Here is a 27,807-nt window from a genome sequence, read left to right as displayed (position 1 = left end):
TTGCCAGTAAAAACTTTGCTACTTTTATAATAGTTGCTGTGTCCCTCACATTTAGTATCATTTTAATCCAGTGTTTCTCGTTAACACAGCTGAATTTCAATTTCTTCAGATAATTAGCTAATGGGCGAGAGTGAGAGGGAGACCAAGGCTACATCACCAACAATGCAGTGACATCACCTCTGGCATATATCATAAATTACTTCATCATATTGTGATGTTTTGATGATGGTTTGGGCAAAATCTCTATGGTAAAAATCACTTTTACCATAGAATTTTTGCCCAAATACCAGAGCATCACTTCTAGTACATGCCATAAGTGACCCTCCCATGTCACCAGCAACACAGCCTAGACCTGCTCCTGGTAAGTCCTCCTGCTAGTTGGCTGATTGGTGGTGTGAGGTGGAGCCTAGGGGCAGAAATCTCCCATCTCTGGCTAGGGAGCAGGCAACTCTGATCTGAAGGGTCACATTTATACTTTTAAAATATATATTTTTATTTTTTTATTAAATTACACAATCAACATACAGTCCCCAACAAAAATCAAAACAAAACCCCAACCCAACTCTGTAGCTTCATCAATCTTTTGATACCTTTAAATCTTTTGATCCCATTTCATATATTCCATTTCATCCATTAATCTTAAACTGCCTTATTTTCTTTCGCCAATTATCTGATGAAATACTCTCTGTATTTTTCCAGTTAGTGGCAATTATCATTCTGGCTGCTACAATCAATAAGCTCACCATTTTTTTCTGCTTACATTGAGCATTTTCATTCAGAAATAAATTGAGGAGAACCAATTGAACTAATTGTTCTAACTTTTATAATTTTCCTAATTTCCATAAACATTTTCTCCCAGAATTTCATAATTGCTGGACACTCCCACCAGATATGAATAAAAGTTCCCTCCTTTCCACATATTTCTATACTGCTGCCTTTTGTCCTTTGTATGAAGCTTTGTGAAGGGGAGGAAAGCCTCTCCCTCTCCCAATCCCAATGTCTGTCTCACTTAGAGACAGCACTTCATTGAAGGTGCCCCAGTCCAATATCATAAATTTATTACCAGTTGATCTGCTTTTAGAATACTTCAGACCTGTTCATCCCAATTTTTTTGTATTCCCCTCTCTGAAATCTCAGCAAGTGACAGACACCATGTTAGCTCAAATAGGCACTCTGTATGCTAGTGACTGATTCCCTGCTCCCAATGTCTACCCTTGTTACCAGAAAAAGAAGAGTAGAACTAGATAGGAGTCCAATAGCTCAGTGGTCCCCAACCAGCGGGCCGCAGCCAGGCACTGGGCCGCAGCACCCTCTCCCCACCCCCCCTGCAGCGAGAAACTTCCCAGGCCGCAAGCAAATTGGCCGCCAAAACAGACAATTAGCTTGTGGCCCGGCAAGCTTCTTTCTGCAGGGGGGGGAAGGGAAGCGCAGCTGGCGGTGCAAACACACATGGCACATGAGCGTTTGCACTGCCAGCCGCGCATGCGTGGCCCCCGCTTCTGATAGTAGGAAGTCTAATATGGTGTTTCTGAACATTTCTTCCAAAACCATGTCAGCTTTTTAATTTTGATATTACATTTTCTGAATACTTCTGTCAATGAGGGCCAAGTTATAAAATCCATGCATCCTTACATGGTCACTATGAGAACTTTCAATCCGATTTGGATTTGGATTAAGACCTCAGTGTGTGGGTAGCTGAGGTTTAAAGCCTTCCTTCCACTTCCACCCTTTTCCCAACCTGAAACAGCCCCATGGAGCAACTATTTGCCTCAATACAGAAATGGCACATACCAATCGCTGCTTGTACATTTCCTTTGGTATTGCTCTACCAAATCAGATCTGGAAAATAGCATGGGGGCAGGAGGCTTAGGCCTCTTCTTCTCACAAAGGCCTAGGAATTAAGTTCCACAGAGTACACATTCAATCAAAAGTCCTTGCAGCAGCCATGTAGGGGCAGGGGAACATGAGAACTTTGTAGTGTGTGAATCAGGCAAGCACAATATCATCAGATTTTGGAAGCTAAACAGAATTGACCCTGGTTAGTATTTTGAAGCCCACCAAGGAAATCCAGGGGCACTATACATACAGTCACCATAAATCATCTGTGATTTAGTGGCACTTTCCACCACCACCAAGAGATAAAGTCACAAGGTTGCAACCAAAAGTGCTCTTCACTTCCACAGAACCCCAAAATAATTTAATGGAACAGAAATCATGTTGCATACTGTTGTAATGTAATGTCATTTGATCCTCTGATTAAAAACATATATGCAAATGAGAAGGGAAAATGTTAATCTGGAAAGAGTGTTTGACTTTTTCAGAAAATCATCTAAAGAGTGTTAATAAAGTACAAAGCTCCCCCCCCCCACTTACTTGAGAAAAGTGATCATTGTAGAATGCTGCCAATGGAGCTGTACCACACGCTGAGTGGGATCATATGGCAAGGACTGGCTTGAAGAAATTCCAGGAAGCAACTGCCCACTCAGATGGAGAAGCATGTCATAAATGGTCTTTGTATCTTTGCCAAGGTTTTGTTTAACCTTTTCATCACATGAAGTCATTTGAATTTTACAGACATCACTAGACATGAGAAAAAAATGTTTCATTATTAAACTAGGGGTAAAGCCTGTTGTATCCAGGAATGCAATGGGCGCTGGAGCTTGGGGGTGGGAAGAAAGGGAGGGTTGTCTTAGCCTCCCCCATCTGTCTGTGAGCCCCATCAGTCACAAGCAGGAAATAAACACCAAAGGCAGCCCAGCCCAAAGGTGGAGAACGTTTGCAAGCTGCCTGCCACTCACCCAGGACTGTGCCAAGGAGGGCTAGGTAAACAGCAGACTGGCATCCCCAATTACAGTACCAGAGAGTTCACACTTCAAAACATCCATTTTTGCTATGGGAACTGATCTCTTTAGTCTGGAGCTGTAATTCTAGTGCAGTGGTTCTCAACTTTTGGGTTGGGACCCCATTTGGGGTCACCTGGCCCCTTCTGGGGGGTCCCCAGGTTGTTTTCCATCACAGCCGGCGGCAGCGAGTGACGTCGGGCGCAAATTGCGATGGCGGTGGTGAGCGGTGTCTGCAAAAGGCAGCAGCTGCCACAAGCAGTGTCTGGCAGTGGCAGGCGGTGGTGGCTGCAAATAGTGGTAGCTGGCACAAGCAGCATCTGGCAGTGGCGAGCGGTGTCTGCAAATGGCAGCGCCTGCCGCAAGCAGCGTCCACAGGCAGCAGCCACAGGCAGCAGGTGGTAGGCGGCAGCGGCGGAGCCCTCAGATCAAAATTAAGGGAAAGTTCAAAGCTATATATTGTCCTTGGTATGGACACTCAAGGAAACCATATAGTTAGTGAAAAGTCTAATAATGGGTGGATTTACTTAGCTGAAAACTCAATGAGAAAAGAAAACAGGCATATTTCACCATACACAAGCTACGTCAATGATTGTGACTACATGACCATGCCAGTCTCCTGGTGCCTATTGGACTTAAAAAAAAAAATCCTAAAGTCTTCTAAATTCATGTCCTGCCCTGGGACAGGTGTTGATCTATACATTTTTAAAAAGAATTCTAAAAGGTTATATGGCATAAGCTAATCCCATGTTGTTTTAATTGTATGTTACCTTGAATATTTTTAAATGATGGCATTTATAATATATGAAAGTCAGTTGATACCATTTCAGAAATAAAATTAAAGTTTTCTTCTATAATTCATTAAATTATAAACATAAGGGACAAGATCATGGGAGGTGAGTGAGGCAGTTGGTTATTTTGGAACCTGGTCCAGATGAATTATGCTTGGATCGGATCCTAATTAAGACCAATGCTTTCAGTCAACCTGACCATAGAGATCAAATATGTTCTGCCCATGTCTCCAAATTTTAAAAAGGCATGGATAAGTAAGTCTGTCTCCAGGTTAAATCAAGATATGTATAAAACCACATCCAATTTTACCTATTTCTGACTTCTGTGGAAGGCTTTAATTTGTTTTACTTATATCATGGCTTTATATTATGTTTTTTCCCCCCAAAACTCCCCAATTAAGAATGGGGGACAGAGAAAACAATAGCACAGTAAAACCCCACTGCAAATAATAAAATCAAACTGTATGCTTAATTGAATTAAAATGTTAATTTAATTAAAGAAAATAGTCTAAGAAAACAGCTGATTACCTTCTTAGTGTATGTGGAATAGAAATGGGATTTGGTCCTTTAGACCAACCAAAGAGAGTAAACCAATTCTGGACCGCTGCAATAACTTTCTGTAAAAAGGCATATGCTTCTGTGCCTTCTGTAGGAAAAAGGGAATGGTCAAAATAACCCAGATTTGTACTGTTTTGGCTGATAGCTTCACTCTTCTTCAATTTTTCTCTTTCAACTTGCTTTTCAAATTCTGTATAAAAATAATTTAATGTAGTTAAAACTGATCACCTTGGAGAATACAAATAAGATCTTTTACATTCTGTTACACAGCTGTATAACAAACTGTTTGGGATATATTGTGATGATTAGCCCTTGATGAATTACTTTTTACCAAAGAGAAAACTTTAGCTATCAGAACAATCCAAACAATGACCAGAATTCATGATTTCATACCAGAAATTGGTACATTAGAATATCTAATTACAAATGGATTAACGTTTCTCCAATACAACCATGCTGTTTCTGATCAATTATACCCTCATCATACATCATAAAACAGGCCCTGTAAAGCTTTTTGACAATGTCACTGAATTAAAAAAAGGATTGTCAATAGACTGCAATGTAAACATTCCTTTCTCAACTGTGTTACTTAATTTCTTCAAATCCAGAGGGAATCTTAAAGCAGTTTACCTGAAATCTTCCCAAAAAAGCACTTTCATGGAGGCAGCCTGTTTGTATAACTCAACCTCCCGAAGTCCAGTGCACACATAACATGTAGGGCATGTAGGGGGCATTCCAGGGAGGCTCACTATGGGTTTGATGCCTCTAGCTCACACCAGTTCCACTATATAGACTGCAAACCCCACCTTGACAGAAATCACTGTCCTGGGGGCTTTGTATGGGGATCCAAAATTTAGGCCCTCCAAGTCCAATCTTCATCAAATCTGGTTGGATGATAAGAATCAGTTGGAGATGCCCTGCCATTTTGGAGTCTCTGGAATCCAGGAGGGGGGTCCCCCACTTCATCCTGAACTTCCTGAACTGATTGAGTTCAGCAGAGCACTGGGTTTGGGTTTAGCACGCAAACCGAACCAAGTTTTCCCACTTTGGGCCCAGCAGTGAAGACAATAGTTTCCTTTGATGCTGGTTCCTCAACAATTAGTATTCAGTGGTATACTAGCATGGGTTTGGATGCTATCATGGCAAGGAAAGCATTTAAATCGGCACTGTTTTCCTGACCTCTTTGATCATGGAGATAGAAGTCTGGCTATACCTTGACTTCTTTTCAGGATGAGATTTTTTTTTTTTTTTGTAGTGGTGTCCTGCTGCTGTTCTAGTCTAAGCTGCCCATCCATCCCGACTTCCACGGAACACTAACGCTTCGTGCAGGAGGCGAGGTAAGCCCAGTCGGAGGAAGGGAGGCCACCGTCGCCACTGCCGCCAGCGGCAGCAGTGCATCCTGCCTTACATTCCCTAAATTCTGGTCATCTTATTCTAGTCTGTCTGTGTCTTTGATTAATTCTGCTCTCTGTGCAAGCCTTTCCTGAGAAGAACTTCTTGTTCTGTGCCAGGTCTGGTTTGCCCTTTGTTTTAAAATATTATTTCTAGTTCATCTGGTGGGTTTGTTTTAGTTTCGCCTCCTGGGTTGGGAGGGGGCAGCTTTGATTATTTTCTGGTTCTTTTAAAAATAGTTTTCTTGGTTTTGTTCTGTACTGTTTGTAAAATGATTTTAAAAGTTTTTGCTGTTTTGTTGGGTTCACCTGTCTTGATTTATTCTAATTTTTTGTTTTTAAATTGCTTTGCATTATCTCTGTGTCTAAGAGGTTTTTTAAGGGATTTGTGAATGGGAGATTTCCAAGCTGCTATTGTTTTATAAAGTTTTTGCCTTCTGTTTCTGGTTTTATGCCTGTTCTCCTGTACTTGTTTTAAAGCTCTTTCTATGTTGTGCTTTTGGAAGACCAGTTTCATGGAATTTTTGAAGGTGCCTGTTGGTTTTCAAAAATGTAATTGTTACATCAGGATGTAAAGTGAATTTCTGATTAGCATTTAATAACAACTGTAGGTGAGGGCTTAATTATACAAAAAAAATTAATTTAGGTTTCAATGTTTTCCTTAAAAAATACATAGACTTTGATTAGACTTCCAAAATAATAATAAACCCGTTCATTGTTTTTTTAATTGCAGGACAGACTTTCCTTTGGAAAAAATAGGCTGATCTGAGCTTCAAAAAATTGAAGCCAGGCAGTCTGAAATAGGGTTTCAGTCTTCAAAAAAAGACTACGAATTAACTTTACTGAAAAAAAATAAGGCTACACTTGTAGGCTGGGAAAAAATAAAGCGGATTTCTTAAAAAGAATTCCACCTTTTTATCATAGGTTGTAGGTTACAAAAATATAGTTTTCAGGCTAGAAAATAAGAAGCAGGAGATTTTTTAAGAATTCAATTGAAACAAGACTAGATGTCGTTTTCAGGTTACTGTTCAGGAGGACAAATAGAATCTGGGGATGCATAAAATTTAGATTAGTTAATTGTTAGTAAGACCTTTAGCTCTACAACTTCTTTTTACTGTTTCTATCAGCTAATTATATACCAGAAACCATATTTTTCAATATACCATATTGAAAAAACAATATGGTTGTATAAAATATATATCAAGTAAATATTATACTGCCATGGATTCTGTTCCATTTACAGTGCCATGAAACCTATCCACCTCCGCAAAGTAGATGAATTTTTGGTGCCCTGGCAAATGAGGGTGTAAAATAACTTTTTCTCTCATTATTTGGAAGAAACTCAGGAACAAATCAGTGACCAATACTATGAAATAATTATTTTAAACTGTATCCACTGTAGCAGAAATATCCAAACTGATTGTATAAAATTAAACCAATATTCTCTTCTTCAATTGCTCTAACAAAAAACATTATTTCTTGATAGCATTTCTCAAAAATCTTTGTTTTTACTATATAGTCTATGCAAAGCATTAGAAAAATGATGTCTAATTAATTCAGTTATATTGGCTGTGTGAGGGGGATCAAATTATACCTGCTATGGAATTTTCATAGGCAGAAGTGGTACTGGTACCAAAGTTACTGGAAGAATTTGCTTGGGAACAAGTTCCTGGAATGTAGCATGGATGTTGCAGGCTTTCTCCATTGCTGTAAATTATTTCACTAGAATCTGCATGTTTATTGAAAACACAATAGAAATCACCATAAATATTTTATATTACTACCTACAGTTAATAATTGAAAAGAATACCATTTGTATTTCCCCCTGCAATCTGCAGTCGTATTTCAATGAATTAATGATTTAGAGTTCAAGCACCCAAGGTATCTCAAACATGTTAGGTTAACTATTTTTAGCTATGCTAGAATTCAAGCCTACTACTATTATGGAATGTTAGAGTTATGATACATCAGGGTTTACCTAGCTGAACCCAAACCTCTAAAGAAGAAGATCTGAACTTCCCTGGATAATTTACTCAATTAGACAGTGTTTTGCTCCCAGGCACCATTCTGAATTCCATTCATGTCAAATCTAATTGTTTTTACCAGCCTCTATTGCAGTGTTCCTGGTTAAGGTGTAGTTTTAGATATTTTTAACTTTTAGTCAAATCCCCCCCCCCCCATTCCCAGATCAAAAAGCAGCTGCTTCCACTGAGGGCACAATTTAACAGCTGGCTTAAAGGCAATCAGATGTTCTCAACTGGACTGATTAAATATGAAAAATAGCTGAATGCATGAGCCATATCCTTTAAATTAATTAATTAATTTATGTTTGGATTTATATTCCATCACTCTCAAGAGACTCACGGCGGCTTATAATTACAAAATCTCATAGACTAATAAAACCCCTATAAAAACCCTGACAACCCCTTCCCCAAGATTGGCAGCCAAAAACCCTCTACCTCCCAAGCAGACTGACCTAGCGGTGGGTGCAAAGATGTAAATGTCCAGCCTTAGGAGAGGCCACATTGATCTTGACCCTGACCTTAACCCAGGACCTGATGGAAGACCTCCATTTTGCAAAACTGTGATAGCTCTGTGATGGTATTTAGCTCTCCCGGGAGCTCATTCCACTAGGTCAGGGACAGGACCAAAAAATTCCTAGCCCTAGTTGAGGCCAGGTGTACTTTTTTAGGGCCAACAGATTAATATCCACAGATCAAAGGGCTCTGCAGGGAGCATAAGGAGACAAGTGGTCCCTCAGATAGGTTGGCCCCAAGCCACGAATGGCCTTAAAGTTCAATACCAAAACCTTGAACCACATCAGAGCCAGAACTGATAACCAATGCAGCTGTGTCAGCACATGGTGTCCCAGTGAGGATCCTAGCAGCTGCATTCTGTACCAGCTGGAGTTTCCGGATCAAAGATAAGGGCAGGCCTGCGTAGAGTGAATTACAAAAATCCAAAGCTAGAGGTGACCATTGCATGGATTTCTGTGGCCAAGCAGTCCGGGGACTGGTAGGGTGCTAGTAGCTTCATCTGGCTGCTGTCACAGTAGCCTAAAAATAGATAAAACATTTTCTGATTACCACTTTTCAGGATAATTTGTTGGTCTTTAAGGTGATATGCCAAGTATGGATACACAGTAAGGAGGCAGTTCTCTGCTGCTGCAGCAACCTGAAGTCGGAATCTAAAAACACAACTTTTGCTGAAACTAAAATTCATAATTTTCTAGTCAATAGACAATACATAAAATTCAATGAGATTCTTAAGAGTACAGAGTTACAGCTTCCTAAAGCCATTCAATGTTTTGGATTGCACAGTTAATTATGTTAAAATGAAAATGCATACTGCCACCTGAGTTCCTTGGGGGAACAGTAGAGTACCAGTCAACCTAAATGTACCAATCAACCTAAAGCAACAACAAAACTCTACTAATTAGTTACACATGATACCAAAGATAAACTGGATACAGGCCTGATTTGTATACTGAGCTCACACTCATTACCAGCAGCTACCTTGTTTTTTCTAAACAAACCACTTTCTTAGGCCACCTTGAAGATTAACACATATATTCAAAGATCAATTTGCCTAAACGTGCAGCAGCCTAACATGCTTACAATACTCCTAGAACTGTTCTCTCCTGGTTCTTCTCTCCCCATCAGTCCTCTCATCTTCCCTTCTATTCCTGGGGCCATTCCGCACAAGGACCAATGTTGTCAAATGTTCACAGAATGCAGAAACTCTATATTAAATAGTGGAATTTCGTCATTCCGCATGCCTTTATTTTTAGTGGAATATAGAGGTCCCAGTAGCGTTTCATTCATTCCCCACAGGTTTCCGGTCTCACTGGAATCACAACATAGGAAGCGATTTTTTTCTGCGCTTCTTCCCACCCCTGGCCATCAATCAAACAGAACAGCCAATAGGCTGTTGTGTTCATGCTCCCAAAAAGCCCCTTTCCCTTTAAGAACTGTTTTTTTTTAAAAAAACCAAACACACCCGTTGCAACGAATATGCGTTCAATCGTTGCATCGGTAAGACCTTTTGGCTGGCGTAGGAGCTGGCAATTAATCGTTTACACGCTCCACAAGTTTAAAAAAAATCCCCCGCATGGGTGCGATTTGTGACCGAAATTACGGGTAGTGCCGAACAGGGGGCTGCGTTGTGCTTGGAAACTTAGGGGACTTTATTTTTCTTTAAATCACTTCTGTGGAGGGACTTGAGCCACGCTCGTTCGTTGCTTTCCCCAGTCTAAGGGGAAAAATGGCGATCGCTTCTCCAGAAGTTCAAGGCAAGAGCAGGGGAGGGACTTTCTTTCTACCGCTACATTGAGAACACACATGTCTTTCGCTGGTTTGTTGCAGCTTGTGCGCAGGAAATATAGCGGTTTTTTTCAGGGGGAATCCACTTTTTCCCCGAAAAGTGCTACAATGAAGCGCTTTTTGCGGGAGTGTTGCAGATTGTGAGCAACGTCATGCAGAACATTGAATTTGTAGCATTTACCAGAGGTAAGACTTCTGCTATATTTAAGTTGCGCAGAATGGCCCCTGGTATCAATCTTGACAGGGTCTCTGATGAGTTGCCTACCCTGGGTGTTAAAAGGATAATACAGTCTCCTTGACCCATTTGCTCATATTTTTTTTATAGTAGGAAGGCAGGAACCAGAATATTGAAGTCAGCATCTGACAATCTCTAGAATTTTCTTTATGTAAATATGAACCGGTATGTCATTTTGAACATGAACGTTTTAAATAAGATTTGTATTCAAGCAAAAATTATCTGATTTTTCAAATATATTATTTTATGAAAGTTATTTTTCTATCACTCTCTAAAATAACATCAGCATAGATACCTGTTTTTGTGTTCATCAACAAAGTATATATTCTTCATACAAGACAATGGCTTTGAGGAATAGAAATTCACACGACATACAAAACCAATGTTTTTTCCTTCTGATGTTACATCAATAAAATTCTCATTTGGTAATTCCAGACTTAATACATTTATCTGGTCATTATTCCCAGGGTCATGTGATGACATTTCAACTTGAAAAGCTGTTTTCCTGTGAAAGCAGAAAGCAGTAAGAAAAAAAATTCTCAAAGAACCGACTTTAAAAAGCCTGAAAACCTGTTTCCAGCACATGACTTTGGAGAAAATATATATTAAAAGTAGTTATTGGCTGAAAGTTATCTACATAATGTGTGTGTGTGTTTTTACTGGTAGCTCATTAACAGTCAAAAAGATCAAATTATATTCACAATTCGAGGGAATCATTATGCTCAATTTGTAAAGAAAAACTAGGTGAAGAGTAACCTATACAATAAAATGATAATTTTAATAATTTCAATTGCCTGTAAATAGACACAAAAAGTATGTTGGAAATCAGCAAACTTCCATTCACTGGTTTCAGGATAAATATTGCAAATCTAAATCACAGGACACAAAGAACAACTTCAGGAATATTCAAGGTCAGACGACCTTTTGATTTAGCTTTGTAAATGGCAGATCACACACCCCCATTATATATTCTTCTTTTAAACCTCATTGGTTTCAAAAGTGATGAATTATGCGGCTCAACTGTTGGAACTCAAAAAACATAAGTGCAAGGTCACAGCAAAGAATTAAAAGTAAAACATTATGGAATCATAAATTGATGGATATGAATAGGCCACCTACAAGAATATTTGAAATATTGTAGCTCCTGTTGCTGAAGTAGAATCCTATTTTATGTAAAGGAGGCATCACCACAGTTCAGTACTACATAATACAGAGCTCTTCTGATGGCTACTTGGATTTTGCACAAAGAGCCTTCAGCATACCTTTTTTTCCCTCTCCCCTCCAACAAAAAAAAAGAACCTCTAAAAATCTGTGGCACACAGAGCTAGATTATTGCAGACTGCGGCAACTCCTAGCAAAGATCATGCTTCCAGTCGGCTGGCTCATGTCTGACAAACTGAAACTATGTTACAGTTACTATCTCTGACAAACTGAAACTATGTAACAGTTACTATTTACAGGCATTAATCAGTGATGCTCATTGATAGGTTTCTGTTCTCCAAAGTGCATAGCCATTCCTGATTTTCTTCTACCTGACTGGAGCAGGACGCAGGAAATATAATTTTTGTGTCAAGAGGGAACATCTACTCAGAAATAGCTATGTCCATGAGAAGAGAATTATTGGAGTGAAACTACCCAACATATTGTGACTGGTCCTAGTGCTCTATGGCAGGCTTTCTGCAACTGGTCTTCACCCCTATAGCAACCACTCCTCATTTGCAAAGTTAAAGAAGTACTTAGTGGCTCAACCAAAATGGTGGACCACCGATATCTTAACACCGCCCGTGGCGCCACGGGCGCCACGGACTAAATAAAACCGTAAGGCGTTCTGAGGCGGGATATGTCCGGGATGAGGAAGGGTCCGGATTGGACCCTTCCTCCGGACAGACAATCGGAGGGACCAATTGGCAGGCGCAAAGTGCCTGCCGATTGGTCCCTCCGATTCCCAGCCCCGAGCAACTGCGAGCCGCGCGCAGCGGGGCTCGCAGTTGCTTCTTTGCCGCCTGCAAGGGAGCCCCGGCAGCCACGCTCTACACGGCTGCTGGGCCTCCCTGGCCGGCAGCCGGCAGCCTGATGCGCTAAGAGGCATAAAGCGCCTCTCACCACATCAAGCCGCCAGCCTGGGAGCCCCCGGCAGCCGCGCTCCACGCGGCTGCCGGGAGCTCCATGACCTCATGGCCAAAGAACAACACAGACCTCTGAGGAGCCACCGAAAGGGGGAAAAAAAAAACAGCCGACAAGCGCTGACAAGCCGCGTCAGGAGCCACCGAGGAGCACCCGTCCTCTGATGCGTGCTCACTGGGCCCTCCCTGCCCTCATCGCTGCAAAAAAACATACCTCCAAGGAGCCACCGGGAAAGTAAAAAAAAAAACCCCGGCTGCCGGGCCCTCCTTGCCCTCATCGGCGCAGAAAGACACAGCTCCCAGGAGCCATCGACAGGGGGGGAAAAAAACGCCGAGCCGCTAAGGAGCACCCATCAGGAGCCGCGGGCAGCCTCCTCTAACAGGTAGCCTTCCGCCCCTCGCCTGCCCCCGTCTGCTAGCGCCCATTGTCTTCTTTATACAATGGGCTATTTTACTAGTATAGAATAAACCAAAATCCCAATCTTATGCCAAATAACGGTTTTTAGAAGAGATAGTAAAGCCTATATGGTTTAGGTAGATCCATATGACCAACTAAAACTAACAGAGCATGTGGTACCATTAAATAACCGGGGGGGGGGATTATTTTTGTTTTGTGGCTGTTTTGTTATCTTGGAACAAAATAATGATCTCATCTGTGAAGAATTCTATTTCTTCCCTTGTGCCGGAACTTATTCATCCAATTAAGAAATATAATACAGAAAATCTTCCACAGAAAAATGAAATATTTAACACTTTATTGAAACAAACAGTGAGTGAAAGTTTACCTTAAGTAGTCCTGAGGAATTATGCGGACGTCAGCTCCTGTTTTTATATTGAGAGGAACAGGAGTCAGTATCAACATTTGAGGGTCAAAGTTGATCCTGGGTGACTTCACACACCCTGATAAAGAGACTACTCTGTATATAGATGTGTCATTATTCAAAAACAGTGGCACATCAGCTGTGTATGTTCCATGACAAGCTGTAGAAAAATGTAGCAGGCAATCAAATGGGAGTTAAGTAACAAGATGTACTAAATTCTCAAAGAAGAAACATACTTTAAAAGTATGAAGCTAAAACAGGAGGAGACTCTAACTCTAACTTGAGAGTTAGATAATACTTCTTTTTTAATAGATTATTATTATTATTATATAAAATTATTTTTGAAAGTTTTAAATGACAGAGATGCTGGTAATGTGTATGTGCAATACGTTCAACCCTATGCATGACTGCTCATAGCCCTACTATGTTAAGTAGAAAACGACTTTTATGCTTCTGTAGCTGTATATTCCTAAAATCACAATGCAATATTGCCTAACAATGTTATTTGAAGTCTGTTTTTTTCTGCCAAAGCATTAATAGTTTACATTTCAGATTCAAAGTTTTATTGTTAATCATTACAACACCTAATGTTAACAATATTAACATTATTATTATTATTAACAATAATGTTAACAATATTAATGTTAACAATATAAATGTTAACAAAACCTAATATTAACAATAAATAAATACATAAATAAATATACAAAACAAAATACTATGCAGATTATCCAAAATCCAAAAGAGAAATGTAACAACAAATAACAGATGTAACAACAAATAACAGTTTCAGCAAGCCATGATTTTTTTTATAACTGAAAATATTAAATAATGATTAGAAAACAAAGAATACACATGAAGCCACCTTCTACTGAGTCAGACCATTAATCCTGGAAGATCAAAACTGTCTATTCCGATGGGCAGCCAACCTCCAGAGTCTTAGCTAGAAATCTTTCACAAAAGTTACTAATTCCTTCCCATAACAAAAGATGCCAAGGATTTAACCTGGAACATTCTACATGTTCTACTAAAGAACCAATGTTTCTTCATGAAAAAAAGGTCAAGAAGTGATGAAGGGTAAAAAAAGAGAAAGGAAGAAATGTAACCTATTTTTGCTTTTAGCCAACCACAGTCACAGAATAGAAAGAGAGAGAGACTAGATACCAAATACAACTTTAAATGCAGAGGAAGTTCTTGAAAGTACAGTTAAAACAGTATAGCAGCAGCAATTTACTGAAGACAGTCAAAATATGCTGTGACAATGTCTTGATGGGATTAATTAGGCAATACAAATGAAGTAGAGACTTTGCTAATGGGAGAATCTTGTTTGGTTTATTGGGAGTTGACAATGCACAGGGAGCATCTCAGGTGTGGCCATATTTACATTTGGGGTCGGAATGGGACCCTAGGCACGGTTGACCCACTTTAATGAGAGTTTGATGTACCAGCGATTATGGATGGGAAGAAGCTACCAGAATTCGGTTGATGTCATTTACTTGGATTTTAGTAAAGCTTTTGACAAGGTTCCCCATGATGTTCTGATGGATAAGTTGAAGGACTGCAATCTGGATTTTCAGATAGTTAGGTGGATAGGGAATTGGTTAGAGAACCGCACTCAAAGAGTTGTTGTCAATGGTGTTTCATCAGACTGGAGAGAGGTGAGTAGCGGGGTACCTCAGGGCTCGGTGCTCGGCCCGGTACTTTTTAACATATTTATTAATGATCTAGATGAGGGGGTGGAGGGACTACTCATCAAGTTTGCAGATGACACCAAATTGGGAGGACTGGCAAATACTCCGGAAGATAGAGACAGAGTTCAACGAGATCTGAACACAATGGAAAAATGGGCAAATGAGAACAAGATGCAATTTAATAAAGATAAGTGTAAAGTTCTGCATCTGGGTCAGAAAAATGAAAAGCATGCCTACTGGATGGGGGATACGCTTCTAGGTAGCACTGTGTGTGAACGAGACCTTGGGGTACTTGTGGATTGTAAACTAAACATGAGCAGGCAGTGTGATGCAGCGGTAAAAAAGGCAAATGCCATTTTGGGCTGTATCAATAGAGGCATCACATCAAAATCACAAGATGTCATAGTCCCATTGTATACGGCACTGGTCAGACCACACCTGGAGTACTGTGTGCAGTTCTGGAGGCCTCACTTCAAGAAGGACGTAGATAAAATTGAAAGGGTACAGAGGAGAGCGACGAAGATGATCTGGGGCCAAGGGACCAAGCCCTATGAAGATAGGTTGAGGGACTTGGGAATGTTCAGCCTGGAGAAAAGGAGGTTGAGAGGGGACATGATAGCCCTCTTTAAGTATTTGAAAGGTTGTCACTTGGAGGAGGGCAGGATGCTGTTTCTGCTGGCTGCAGAGGAGAGGACACGCAGTAATGGGTTTAAACTTCAAGTACAACGATATAGGCTAGATATCAGGAAAAAGTTTTTCACAGTCAGAGTAGTTCAGCAGTGGAATAGGCTGCCTAAGGAGGTGGTGAGCGCCCCCTCACTGGAAGTCTTCAAGCAAAGGTTGGATACACACTTTTCTTGGATGCTTTAGGATGCTTAGGGCTAATCCTGCGTTGAGCAGGGGGTTGGACTAGATGGCCTGTATGGCCCCTTCCAACTCTATGATTCTATGATTCTATGATTCTAAGGATGTCTTCATTGGGAAAAATTAATTAAATGGAGACAATACTTTCAAGTGTGGAGGGTCGTTAAGTAAATTAACCATTAACCAGGTGCCATTAACTCCTTTGTCCTTGTGACAGGGTGGGGGAAAAGCAAATGGCACAGCCCTTCCTTTGTACAGATTAACTGCATCACTCTTTTCTTGGATGAGACTGATCCCACATAGAACCAGCATTGACTTATTTCTGATATGTAAGGCTTTCGGGGTAAACTTTCTGGCCTAATCATATTCGCTTAAAGTGAACCAGAAATAAAGTTGGAGGCTTGTAGCAGCCACATTCCTTCTTGAACAGCAAAGGGTATACTTGGGGCCCAACAACAGTATTGGTGGCAGGAGTAGCCAAAGGAAGAGGTTTGCTCCCTCCAGGCTGTGGGGGGGGGCATCTACTCATCAGTGCACCACTGGCTTGTCAGTTTGCCCATGCAGGTTTTCCTCTGCCCCCCTCCCACACACACACACCTAGCCCAAGGGCCTTGCAGTAAGGACATATCAACTGTAGTCCTTTATAAAGTTTGTATCGCCTCAACATAGTATCACATTTTACAGAATGGTCCAACAAAGTGACAACCCTCATTTGTTATGAGGCAGCCCTCATAACAAATGAATTTGAAACTTCTGAGCTAATCAGTTTGCCTGAAGGTTCAGTGCCAAAGCACAAGGCTTCCTGGTTAAAAATTACTATACATTCCCACATCACTTGTTAAACTGAGGGGGAAGGATTTACAGAATATATTGTCTTCAGAGAAGGCAACATTCACAGAAGCAGATATAAATGAATGTTTTAAAAATATTTTAATGGAAATGATCAGAGCAATCAACACAACTTTAAAATACAATATCATATGTTAATTGTATCTTTTCCTGTTTACTGTAAACTGCCCTGAGCCCTCGGGGAGGGCAGTATATAAATATAATAAATATAAATAAATAAATATGCTTGTAATAACTATGTAAGACAATGGTACATAGTACCAACACACACAAAAATTACAAAAATTACACTTTTGCCAAAGGACAACTAATATTTGTAAAATCCTATGTGAAATACCTTTATTTGTGAATACAGCTGATAGATAAAATTGCTACAGCACTGTTCACTAGTTGTCTTTCTTCCAGAATCACATTCATAGGTACAAGTTTTAGCCCTTGTGGAGTCAAGGGTCTAAATATTCTCAATATCCAGCAAGATTTGGTTAATATTCACATGGATTCATGTATTGCTGCTATACAGATATGCCTTAAAAGAGTTTAGGTCTACTCATCAGAAGTCTGCTGCCATTCAAGTACAGCAAGGCTGCTAGTAATCTCTGGCCATGGAATCCTGCCTCTGGAACTGCTGCCTGGAATCCTGGTGTGTTTCGTTTAAGTTTATTGCAGTCAAAGACCATGAGATATTCGACAGCAAATACAAGTAAAATAATCCACAATCCATCTATATAGTTTAAAATCACATTAAATAGTATCAAATTGAATCAATAGACATCCTAACCACTGTTGCCATCATTTTTCTGGCTTCAGGCTCTGCACAGGTAAACACAAAATTTGGCAACTGGACTCGAATGATATAAATTTTCATCATTTAATAATTTATCTAAGCAAATGTTCTCTGGGCAGCCATATCAATTTGCCAGTAGTGGACGTTCTTTATGGTAAGGACAGTGAAGGCGAATGTACCCTTCAGACTCTCTCCCAATGTACAAGGGCATAGTCTTTCTAGGTAAGGGATCCCCTTGTACTTACCCTCAATATCCGCAGAGGGTAGGGCTTCACATCTGGCCAGTGTTAGAGCTCTCCTGTTGAAATGGGCCTCAATGTGCAATAAATAAGCTGCCAGTGCCATAGTATACTTCCTTAGGACCAAGGCTCTAAAGCAGGGCATCTTGCTTAGGCCTTGTTGTGTCTCTATAGCAGTCACTCTCTGACTGTACATTTAGCTTGGTCATAATTAGCCTTTAAGAGGTCACTGGGCAGAAACCCCCCTTTTTTTAAGTGACTCATAACTGCATGAATCCACTTAGGGTGGATCTTATACAATCAGCAGAAGTAGGTCTCTTTGATTGCGATGTGCTTTTGAGCCACTGATAAAACGAAAGAAAAATCTTGGCTTCAATTTGCATACAGCCAGTTTTAGTCCTGGTGTGCAGTGAAAATGTAACTAGAGTTTGCCAGTTCAGATATAATGGAAAACTGTATTTTATCAAGCAACAGTCATAAGTAAGAGAGCAATTCTAGTCAGTACCCTAATCAGATCCATCAGAAGTCTATTAATTGAGGATAACTGCTGCAAAACGATTCTTAGAATTGCACTGCAATTATCATACAGTGTGCAAAGAGAGAGTAGAGTTTGCATGAGCAAGACTGAAGCTGCTTCAGAACTCATTTACACTGTGGAAATTTACAATTTGACTTTACCACATAAGACAAATTCCAAAGGGTTATTAATGGGAGTTATTTTAAAAGGGCAACTGCAAGACTAGCAAGTAATATGAAATAGAAATCACAAGGCTTTGTGTTGTCACAAGATAATCCAAGACCAAGCATATCAAACTCTTCTAACAGTTTTTCAACTTCTACTGAAGTGCCAATAAAAGCTCAAGGAACCTTAAATCTCCATGCTTTCGAAAACAAAAACTAAATTCAGTTGTATGAAGGACATTATCATCTCTTTCTGCTCACATGGACAACATTAATTTCAGGTGAATTACAAGAGCAGGACAAACCTTTTAAAATATAAAGAATACTAGCTTCCTAAAAACGGGTCTTGAAAGGTTCCCCTCCCCTGGCCCCCAACCAGGCAGCTTAAGATGGCTTTGGGCCGCAGCTCACAGCCAGATCAAGTGGGGTGGGTGGGGGCTGGCCAGCTTGTTAGCAGGACTGGGACAGAGCTCCTTAGCAGGCAGTCGGCAGGCCTAGCAGGCCAAGAGGCCCTTGTTAGCAGGCCCTGCTTAGCAGGCCAAGAGGCCCTCATTAGCAGGCCCTCCAACATGACCCTTTGCCCAGGGCCATCTCCATTTACCTGCTGCTGGCTCCAGGCACTGAGTCTGAGAGCAAAGAGGCTAGAGTCCAAGAACAGAGGCTGGGAGCTACAGGGGCAGGGTCAATCAGGGTGCAGCCAGCTTTGCTGGCTGTACCCTGATCAGCCCTAATCCAACTTGGACAGCCGGACACGTTCCATCCCCCCCCCCAGGCTGTTTCACAAATATATAGAGGAATCATGAATAAGGATTTACTGTACTACAAGCAATCATAGCTACATAAACTTCTTCCCCAATTATACAATTTGCTTCAAATAAAAATCTGGAAGGACCACCCCCAGAGTCAAGTGATTAGATTATGTACTTTTAGCCATTTGGTTCTCTTGCCTGCCAACAAGGTTGGAAATATCTGCCTATAATGGAGATAACTGTGATAGGGACATCTGTTCTCTGATAATTAGAAATAGGTCAAAATTCATTTCCCTCAACATTTATTTAATTTCGTTTGGCTAAATGATTGTTTCTAAACTAAACTAAAGATTCCAGCATCTTTAAGTTAAAGCTACTTAATACCTTCAAAAACAATCTTGTTTCCTATAAGAAAAACATATGTAGAAACAGTAGTTTCTTAGATTGGAAGAAGTAATTCAATGTTTTGCTCCAGCCTGAGGAAATATACATTGTAGCCAACACTATAAAAAGAACAATAGGAGTAAAAGCTTCCATAATATAGCATATATATATTATATATATATAATGTACATTATATATATATAATGAAAGAAGATCCAAGAAGATCTGCAAATAACCTGTCTTTCATAAGACGCTGGAACAGTAGTCGTTAATTCCTTTAAACCTTCTTAAGTTCTGTTTGATCACCAACGTGCCAAGTTAATAAATACATAACTGTTAACATTTGTCTTCCTCGTACCAATCAACTAATTTAAAAATCTGAAGGAAAGTAAAATTTTATTTCTTTTAAATAAAATGGGCAAGCTTGTCTAATACATTTCAGAAAAAAGAAACTGCTGGTATCTCTTACAGTAAAGATTCTACCATTCAAAGTTATTATACTTCTAAAAATAGAGGATGAACTGATCAGAACAGACACTTTTCTTGATTTTAGCCAAAAGGCTAACCATAAATTGAAGTTTTTCCATATTATTATTATTATTATACTTAAAAAAAGATTCTCTAGCCCCTCCCCTTTCATAAGTATCCCTTTTTTATTACATTGCCACCAGGGAAGAGGGTAGTGATTTACCTTTAAATAAAATGAAAGCTGGGAATTAAATTGTCATAGCAATATTATATTGATACTAGTTTCAAAGCCCATTTCTAAAAATGGGCCTTGAAAGGGGAGAAGGGGCAATAAGATACAGACACGCCACAACAATGAACATAAGGAATATTTTATTTTCATGGAAATTTTAACTCATGACAATACAAATCAGTGGGAACCCCGAGCTTGTTTCTCTGCAACGAGATAGTCCCATCTGGGAGTGATGGGAGACAATGACACCCAAAATGTGTTGTAAAGGGGGGGGAGAAGGCATCCTTCGGGGCCAACCTCCAATTAGTCGAAGGACCACATGTGGTCCGAGGCCCACAGGTTGGGGATCGCTAATCTAGGAGACAACAGAAGTTGTGGAAGAATGAGGGGATTTCCGCACAAAGGGCAATGTGGCTAAATCTGTGCGCTATTGAAAAGCGCTGCAGGCAAAAGCGGCAGATCACGGTAAGCCACACAGCCGTTTCTAGCGAAAAAAGTCTCTCCCACTAGCGCTGTTCTCATAACACACAAGTTTTCGGTTTCGGCAAAATCACAATAGGGGAGGTGATATTTTTCCACGCTTCCTCCTGCCCCTTAACAGCCAATTAACTGTTGTGTTCGTGTTTCCCTTTAAGAACTCTTTTTTTTTAACCGAAAACACCTGTAGCAATGCATATTCGTTCCTTCAATGTATCAGAAAGACCTTTTCCGCAGGCATAGGAGCTCGTGTTTAATCGCTTACAGGCTCCTCAGGTTTAAAAAAAAATCTCCCCCCCCCCCATGGGTGAGATTTGTGGCCGAAATTATGGGCATTGTCGAACAAGGGGCTGTATTGTGCCTGGGAACTTTAAAGACAACTTGCAGTAGGGAGCTTTGTTTAACTTTTAATCACTTCTGTCAAGGGACTTTAGCCGGAGAAGACTCCAAGAAGCCTCGCTCATTCATTGCTTTCCCCGTCTAAGGAAAAATGGCGATCGCTTCCGGAAGTTCGGCGGCGAGAGCAGGGGAGGGACATTCTTTCTGCCGCTACATTGAGAACGCACGTGCCTTTCGCTGATGTGTTGCAGCTTGTGCGCAGAAGTGTAGCAGTTTTCTCAGGGGGAATCCACTTTTCCCGATTTCCCAAAAAGCGCTACAACTAAGCGCTTTTTGCGGGAGTGTTGCAGATTGTGTGCGACGTCATGTGGAATGTTGAGTTAGTAGCATTTACCAAAGGTAAGACTTCTGCTACATTTAAGTCGTGCGGAATGGCCCTAATTCTCTGACCCTAGAAGAAGCAGGGAGTTCCATATATTTTCTTAGAATGTAACTGGATGGGGTTAGAAGGGCAAATCCCCTGAGTTGTGTAATTGTTTTCACACATCGAATTGTATTTTACTGCAAGACATTTGAGCTATAAATGATCTTTTTTATAGTGTTTATTAACCATGCCCATTTATGCCAACGGATTCTTCTGTAGATATACCACAAACTGGTACCTTGCGACTGCTTTCCACTACCTTGCAGGAGAAAAAGTCTCAGTGTCTCAGCATCCCAGCTACCCACTACAGCTCTGGCAACCCTTCTCCAGGCTACTAACTTATTGTTGCTTATTATTACAGCATACATTCCATCATGTCCCACCATAACTAGAAAAGGTTGGAAATTTGTAGGTTAACTTAAGCATCCCTCCACCCTGGAGTTCCACTGTTGCTGTGCAGGTATTTTAATGCCAGACTTGGGTTGAGAGATGTTGGGTTCCAAGTTTTGTAGAAGACATATGGACCTAGATTCTCCTTTTCTGTATAGGCAACAATCAAGAGATATTAAGGTTAACTTAGCAGGTGTTAGGTTGACCCAACTTTCTTAGGGTTTGGTCATCAAACTCCTTATAGCAGGGGTAGTCAAACTGCTACCCTCCACTGGCAGAGGCTCATGGGAATTGTAGTCCATGGACATCTGGAGGGCCGCAATTTGACTACCCCTGCTATAAGGAGTTTGATGACCAAGAGAATTATACCTTTGCCTCTGTTCAAGTTATGCATAATAGTAAATCGATATTTCAGGCAGAAATTCTGCACAGGATGCCTTGTTAAATGAACATACCATATATACTCATGTATAGGCCGAATTTTTTAGCACAGTATTCACACAGAAAAAGTCTTCCTCGGCTTATATGCGAGTATATATGATAATTGAAATAACAGCCTGCTCCCAGCCAGCCAATCGTTACATTGCTTTTGCAAACATCTTGCATATGGGTGCCTCAATTAATGTAAATTTACCAGTAGCTGTTGCATTTCCCACCTTCGACTTATGTGAGTCAATACGTTTGCCCAGATTTTGTGGTAAAATTAGGTGCCTCGACTTATATGCGAGTATATATGGTATTGTTTTAAAGTTTTTCCCTGCATACAAAGCTGCTAGTACCTAAACAATCAGAGAAGCAGGGCCCCTAACAAAAGACACTCTCATGACAACATCTTGGTTTGGAAAGGGACTTATAACACAGAATGATTTAGAAAGAATAACCATATTGATACTGCTAGTCAGAAGTGTTATTTTAGTGGTTTTAAAATGTTATTGTTTTTAACGTATTTTATTGTTAACAATTATAACATCGTACATGGCCCTGAGACGGCTTGCTGGGACAGTATATAAATAAAAAATAAAGCACTGTTGGACAAAATTGTCATCTGGCTGTACACACTTCATATACTTGGTGGTCCTGAGCCAAGGTGTCAGTACATTCCATACATTCACAAGCACCACTTTGGGCACACCTGATCTACCATATACAAACAAATACAAAGAAAAAAATACTTACAAGGAGGACAAAAAGATATAGTAATAGCAGTACGTTGGCCTGGACTGAGATCCCCAAACTGTAAACTAAACCTGAAGATACCATCATCCACTGCTTTTCCTGCAGAATCGAGATCTAATTTCCACATAAGCTGTTGCTTTGAAATGTTGTGCAGATACACCTTCTGCAAAAAGATGCAGGAAAAACCAAGGACAACATAATTTCATGATTATAGGATCAACAACTGTTTATTATTAACAACAAAATGTTCACGTTCCCATTTTCCAAAGATGTATTTTCCAACATTTTAGAAATAATACTGGAGTATGCCATAGAACGGTGGTCCCCAACCACCGGGCCGTGGCCCAGTGCCAGGCCGCGAAGGCCGTGGCCCAGTGCCAGGCCGCGAAGGCCGTGGCCCAGTGCCAGGCCGCGAAGGCCGTGGCCCAGTGCCAGGCCGCGAAGGCCGTGGCCCAGTGCCAGGCCGCGAAGGCCCTGGCACCCTCTCCCCGCACCCCCCCCCCCGCAGTAAGAAGCTTCCCAGGCCACAAGCTTGTGGCCCGGTAAACTTCTTACAGTGGGAGGGGGGAGAGGGAAGCAGGGCCGCACATACACGGCACTTTCGCGTATGTGCGTTTCCGGCTGCACACACGCATTGCGTATGCAGCCGTGCAATGAGTCTGCCATGAAAACGCCGGAGGGCGTCACTCCAAGGGTCAGACATGACTCGGTGCTTGCACAGGGGATACCTTTACCTTTACCTTTATATTTAAAAAAATTTGTACCTCTGTCAGAGCTTGTTAACTGCTGCAAGAAAATGTATTATGTAATGCTGGAAATTCTCTTTGGCTCCTGATATTAATAACCAGATGATCTCGTATCTTCAATGCAGCAACACATATCAAGAAGATATAAGGTCCAATAAGTGTACAGAAATATGGACTTGGTTTAGAACATCTTAGAACAATAAGATTTGTGATGATCTTTTCCAGTTTGTATTTTTTAAACTTACTAATGACGTTTAAAAATTTTTTGTGACTTTTGTCTATTTTCCCTCTCTTCTTTTTTTGTTAAAAATAAACATTAATTGTATAGAGATCTAAAAGTGTATTCCAGAAGGGACAAACACTAGAGTTTAGAAAGGGGTTAGGAAGGAAAAATCAATCTGCAAATCCACTTAGAGCACCCTGAAAAGATTGGGGGAGGGATTTCAAAACCATCTGCTACTTCCACAGTTCCTTGCAAACCCCAGCTTCCAACTTTCAGCAACTTATGAATTAATGACCTCTTAATGTCCTATCATATGAACCTATCTCAATGGGATATGTTACTTTTGTACGTTATGATGGGCCTTTAAGGATGGGCACCCAACCCATATATAAGTTTGGCTGATGCAATTGACTCTTCTGCCTCAATGTTATCACAACTATATATACAAATTTGAATCAGTGACTTTTTGGACTCATACTGTGAGTTTGTTAACATGTAGAAGCTGCCCTCGTTGCTTCTCCTTGGCTTCCCTGCCAGCCCATTCCTGAGAGAAGGGTTGCCTCATCACCTAGCATCCTCATAGCTCCAGGGTCAGCTGCAACACCACACCTCGCTGCTATTTGGGAGGCTTGGTGGGGCTGTGGCGAGAGCTTCAGGGCACCACTCTTACCTCCTGGGGGACTCTAACAAGTTTCTGCTGCTCCAGCTCAGTTATCCTGCCTTGGATAGTGGCTAGGTGCGTTTGGGCAGTCTCAGTGCCAAGCGGAGGTGGGGTAGTGTAGTCCAGGCTCCCAGGCAGGAGACTGGGAAGATCCAGATACCATCAAGAATAATTTGGTGTTATCTGCAAACCTGGCCACATCATGGTTCATCTCTGACCAAAATCTTTTGTGCTAAGTAAATTCTATATTTAACAAATCTTCCCACCAATTTAATTCCAATACAGATTAGACTACTCTGTATTTCATTGTTCTCTCCAGGTCGCCTTTTTAAAAATCAGCATTACATTTGCTGTATTTTAATTAATTTATGTGAACCATAAACCATAAATCCTCAGGTGAGTTACATAGCATTAAACTCAGATCTGACTGTTGAATGCAGAATGATTCCCAAATAAATTATTTGTTCATGGAGCATGGTATTGCTTTGTAAACCACAGATCCTTTTGGATAGTTTCACAATAACCAGACAGTTTTCTTAGGACAAGAGAATCACTAGAAAATGCAACCTGTGAAAGCAGCAACAGCAAAAGCTGTTGATAGGCTGGTTATCTGAATATTGATTGAGATATGCTGGATCTTATTTTATATTTCAATATGGTTAACATGTTTTGGAAGAAACAGCACTTGATCCAGATCTCAGCCACCATTGTAAGTTGATCAAACTCATAATAACCAGGTAATTATGAATTCTTGTAAAATTTCATCAGCAAAGTAACAGATACTTAAGGACAATTCATTTAAAAGCATTCTACCTACCTTTATGGAATTGCTGTCATGTATAATACCCAAGTCGATAGATCTTAAGTTACAATGAAACTTTAGATCTTGATAATAAAGTTCTAGAGGTGGCTGCAACACTACGTGGAAAACAAGGAGACACATTTGTACTTTAATTTCTCTACCAATGCTTCTATATGTATGATAGGAAATTAACCAAACACAGCTTTTCATTTTAAAACTTAAAATGTTTGAATTTCCTGAACTTGACCTGAACTCTGGTAAGATAATAGGTAAAGAATGTACATGTCTGTTTCAACTAGGGGCTGCTCTGACCTAGACTCACAACCACAATCAGATGCCTGTTATCGTCAGGTTGTCTTAGTAACCGGTGCTGGAATGTGTGTTAATAAATGTATTTGGTAAACATAGCAAATTATAATGAAAACTAGTGGCAAAGATGGTGGAGCGTAAAGCTCTTTGAGGGGTATAGGCGGAGAGACGGTCTCTTAGGTACGCTGGATTGAAGGCGTATGGCCTTGAATCAATAACACATATAACCAATACTCCTAGCATCTGCCACATCCAGGAGAGCTTTTTTTGTTGTTTGCATCCAACCCAAACAAAGTCCAATTGATATATGATTCTGAACCCAGCATCAAATCCCTTCTTTGCCATGGAACTTCTCAGGTGACTCTGGGCCAACCCAGCATACTCAGCCTAGCCTACCTCTTGGTGAAGTTGTGACGATAAAGTGGGGAACCACGTAAGCCACTTTGGGGGCCCTGTACAAACATGCTCTTGACACTAAATATCAGCTGCAATGATGCCAACAGTGCTCAGCTTACTTTGTGATGCCGCAACAATTTCAAAAGTACTTCAAATAATTTAAGAAAAGACATCTGCATACTTTTTGGAAGGAAATTTCTGCTAACTAAGGATTTTGCATGATTTGCCAATAGAAGCAGCCACAGGAAAAAATCAGGGATAAGTAAGTCTTCTTCCTGTGTAGCCATTTTTCACCTATAGCTGCTTCACACAGACAACCTCCAAAGCTGCCTTTCTTTCTGCTTAGAAAAGGTTTCAGTTTCCTGGAATACTTCCAAACACATGAAAGGCAAAGAATACTAGTGTGGAAGAAAATGTATGGCAATCTACACTTTTTTTTTCTCTGACCAGGCTTAGACCTATAGAGGCATGACAGTGGGGTCCCCTATCAAGGGGCATTTCCACACTCCGTTTTTTGTACTTCATCAGACTATTTTTCTAGTGATCTGCGTAAAAATGGGAAAACTCAAAATCCAAGTCTCTGCTTAAGCCACATAGTGCCTTAATCCAGTGGTCCCCAACCACACCGGGCCGCGAAGGCCCTGTCACCGGGCCACAGCTCCCTCTCCCCGTGTGTAAGTGGATGAACACAAGATGGTGTAGCTGCTGTTATTCAGTCCAACATTACCCAAGTGTATATGGGAACAACATTGGCATCAAAGTTTATTGCAGGGTTTGGGGTCTGCATCTGTTGGGTGATCTATGGCTGTTGGTGAGAACTTGTTTTACGTTGAGGGTCTGCCTGCAAGCAAACGAAAGCCTGTCACCCAAAGCCTGTGAAAGAGAAATACACTTATCTACAAGAAACTGTACATCACTGATGATAAACTGGAGGGGTTTAAAGTTGAGAGTTGTAGCTGACAACCAGTGATGTTGTTAATTGCTTTAAATCTGTCTTTTAGTAGGTTAACTCTAGATACTAGTCTGGCCCTGTTGATCTTCTGAATTTTTTTGTAAATCCGCCAACCAGGAGTCTCTGTTTCAGAAATTGCAACAACTGCAATGGCAACGGACTGCTTGACTATACACTATGCATTATTTTATATGTTCCGGATAGTAGCTAGAAGCATATAAGTATTTTGATGGTCAGTGTGTTTTCAGAGAAGATAGTGCTTATTCGTCCTCTGAATATTTTCTCAATGGCATTCAGGAAATATTCTTGGAGGGTGGGTTTATGTTGGTTTATGATGCTGAAGATGCTGGAGTAAAAACTGCTGAAGTCCCATGGAATCTCTTCCATCAGTCTATGTGAGGAAAATACCATCAATAAATCATAGGTACAGGACACGTTAACGGACAGGAGCTAAGGAAATACTGCTGTAAGGCAGCCAGGAAAATGTTTGCATACTGTGGTCATGCACATGCTTTCATCTGTGTCATTAATTTGAAAATATAAAATGCTATCAAATCAAGTAGTTGCTGTGGTATTATCTGGGATAAAGTTCCTACTATCAGGAACTTGTAGCCCATATCACTGGGGGATGTAGGTATACAGAGACTCAATATCCATGGTTGCTACAATGTTGTTTTTCAGAGGGATGCCAATAAACTGTCATTTCTTCAGGAAGTCAGCTGCATTCTGTAACTGAATATAGATGGAGTTCACTGCAGTGATGGTGCCAATATCTGTCTTCAAGCAATCAAGATGAAGGAAAACTACACCTTTGACTAAATAAAATAAAAACTAGCAATTGGATATAGCTCTTGTTGATGTCTTTGCATTGCCATAGATTTCCTGCAGCT

At 40.6% G+C, this 27,807-nt stretch overlaps 1 protein-coding gene and 1 long non-coding RNA gene across 4 annotated transcripts in view; one reads left to right on the top strand and one right to left on the bottom strand.

Annotated features, from left to right (window-relative positions):
* Positions 1-27,807, bottom strand: part of CFAP47 (cilia and flagella associated protein 47) — a 277,930-nt gene that overhangs the window by 202,786 nt on the left and 47,337 nt on the right. For all 3 annotated transcript variants that reach the window (XM_077342939.1, XM_077342940.1, XM_077342941.1), the window contains exons 23-30: positions 25,276-25,376; positions 22,829-22,991; positions 13,046-13,241; positions 10,433-10,642; positions 8,667-8,767; positions 7,175-7,309; positions 4,160-4,379; positions 2,374-2,580 (exon numbers count right to left, since the gene is read on the bottom strand). In XM_077342939.1, coding sequence (XP_077199054.1) covers positions 2,374-2,580; positions 4,160-4,379; positions 7,175-7,309; positions 8,667-8,767; positions 10,433-10,642; positions 13,046-13,241; positions 22,829-22,991; positions 25,276-25,376 — 1,333 coding nt within the window. The remainder of the gene's footprint in view (positions 1-2,373; positions 2,581-4,159; positions 4,380-7,174; positions 7,310-8,666; positions 8,768-10,432; positions 10,643-13,045; positions 13,242-22,828; positions 22,992-25,275; positions 25,377-27,807) is intronic.
* On the top strand, positions 250-27,754 carry LOC143840038 (uncharacterized). The gene is made up of 3 exons (XR_013231981.1): positions 250-361; positions 5,445-5,526; positions 27,599-27,754. It is a non-coding gene; the product is annotated as an uncharacterized LOC143840038 (long non-coding RNA).

The sequence above is a fragment of the Paroedura picta genome, chromosome 6 (genome assembly GCF_049243985.1).
Source record: "Paroedura picta isolate Pp20150507F chromosome 6, Ppicta_v3.0, whole genome shotgun sequence".
Lineage (NCBI taxonomy): Eukaryota > Metazoa > Chordata > Lepidosauria > Squamata > Gekkonidae > Paroedura > Paroedura picta.
The sequence above is the reverse complement of the archived record's forward strand: the minus strand, read 5'-3'. Positions and strand labels throughout refer to the sequence as shown.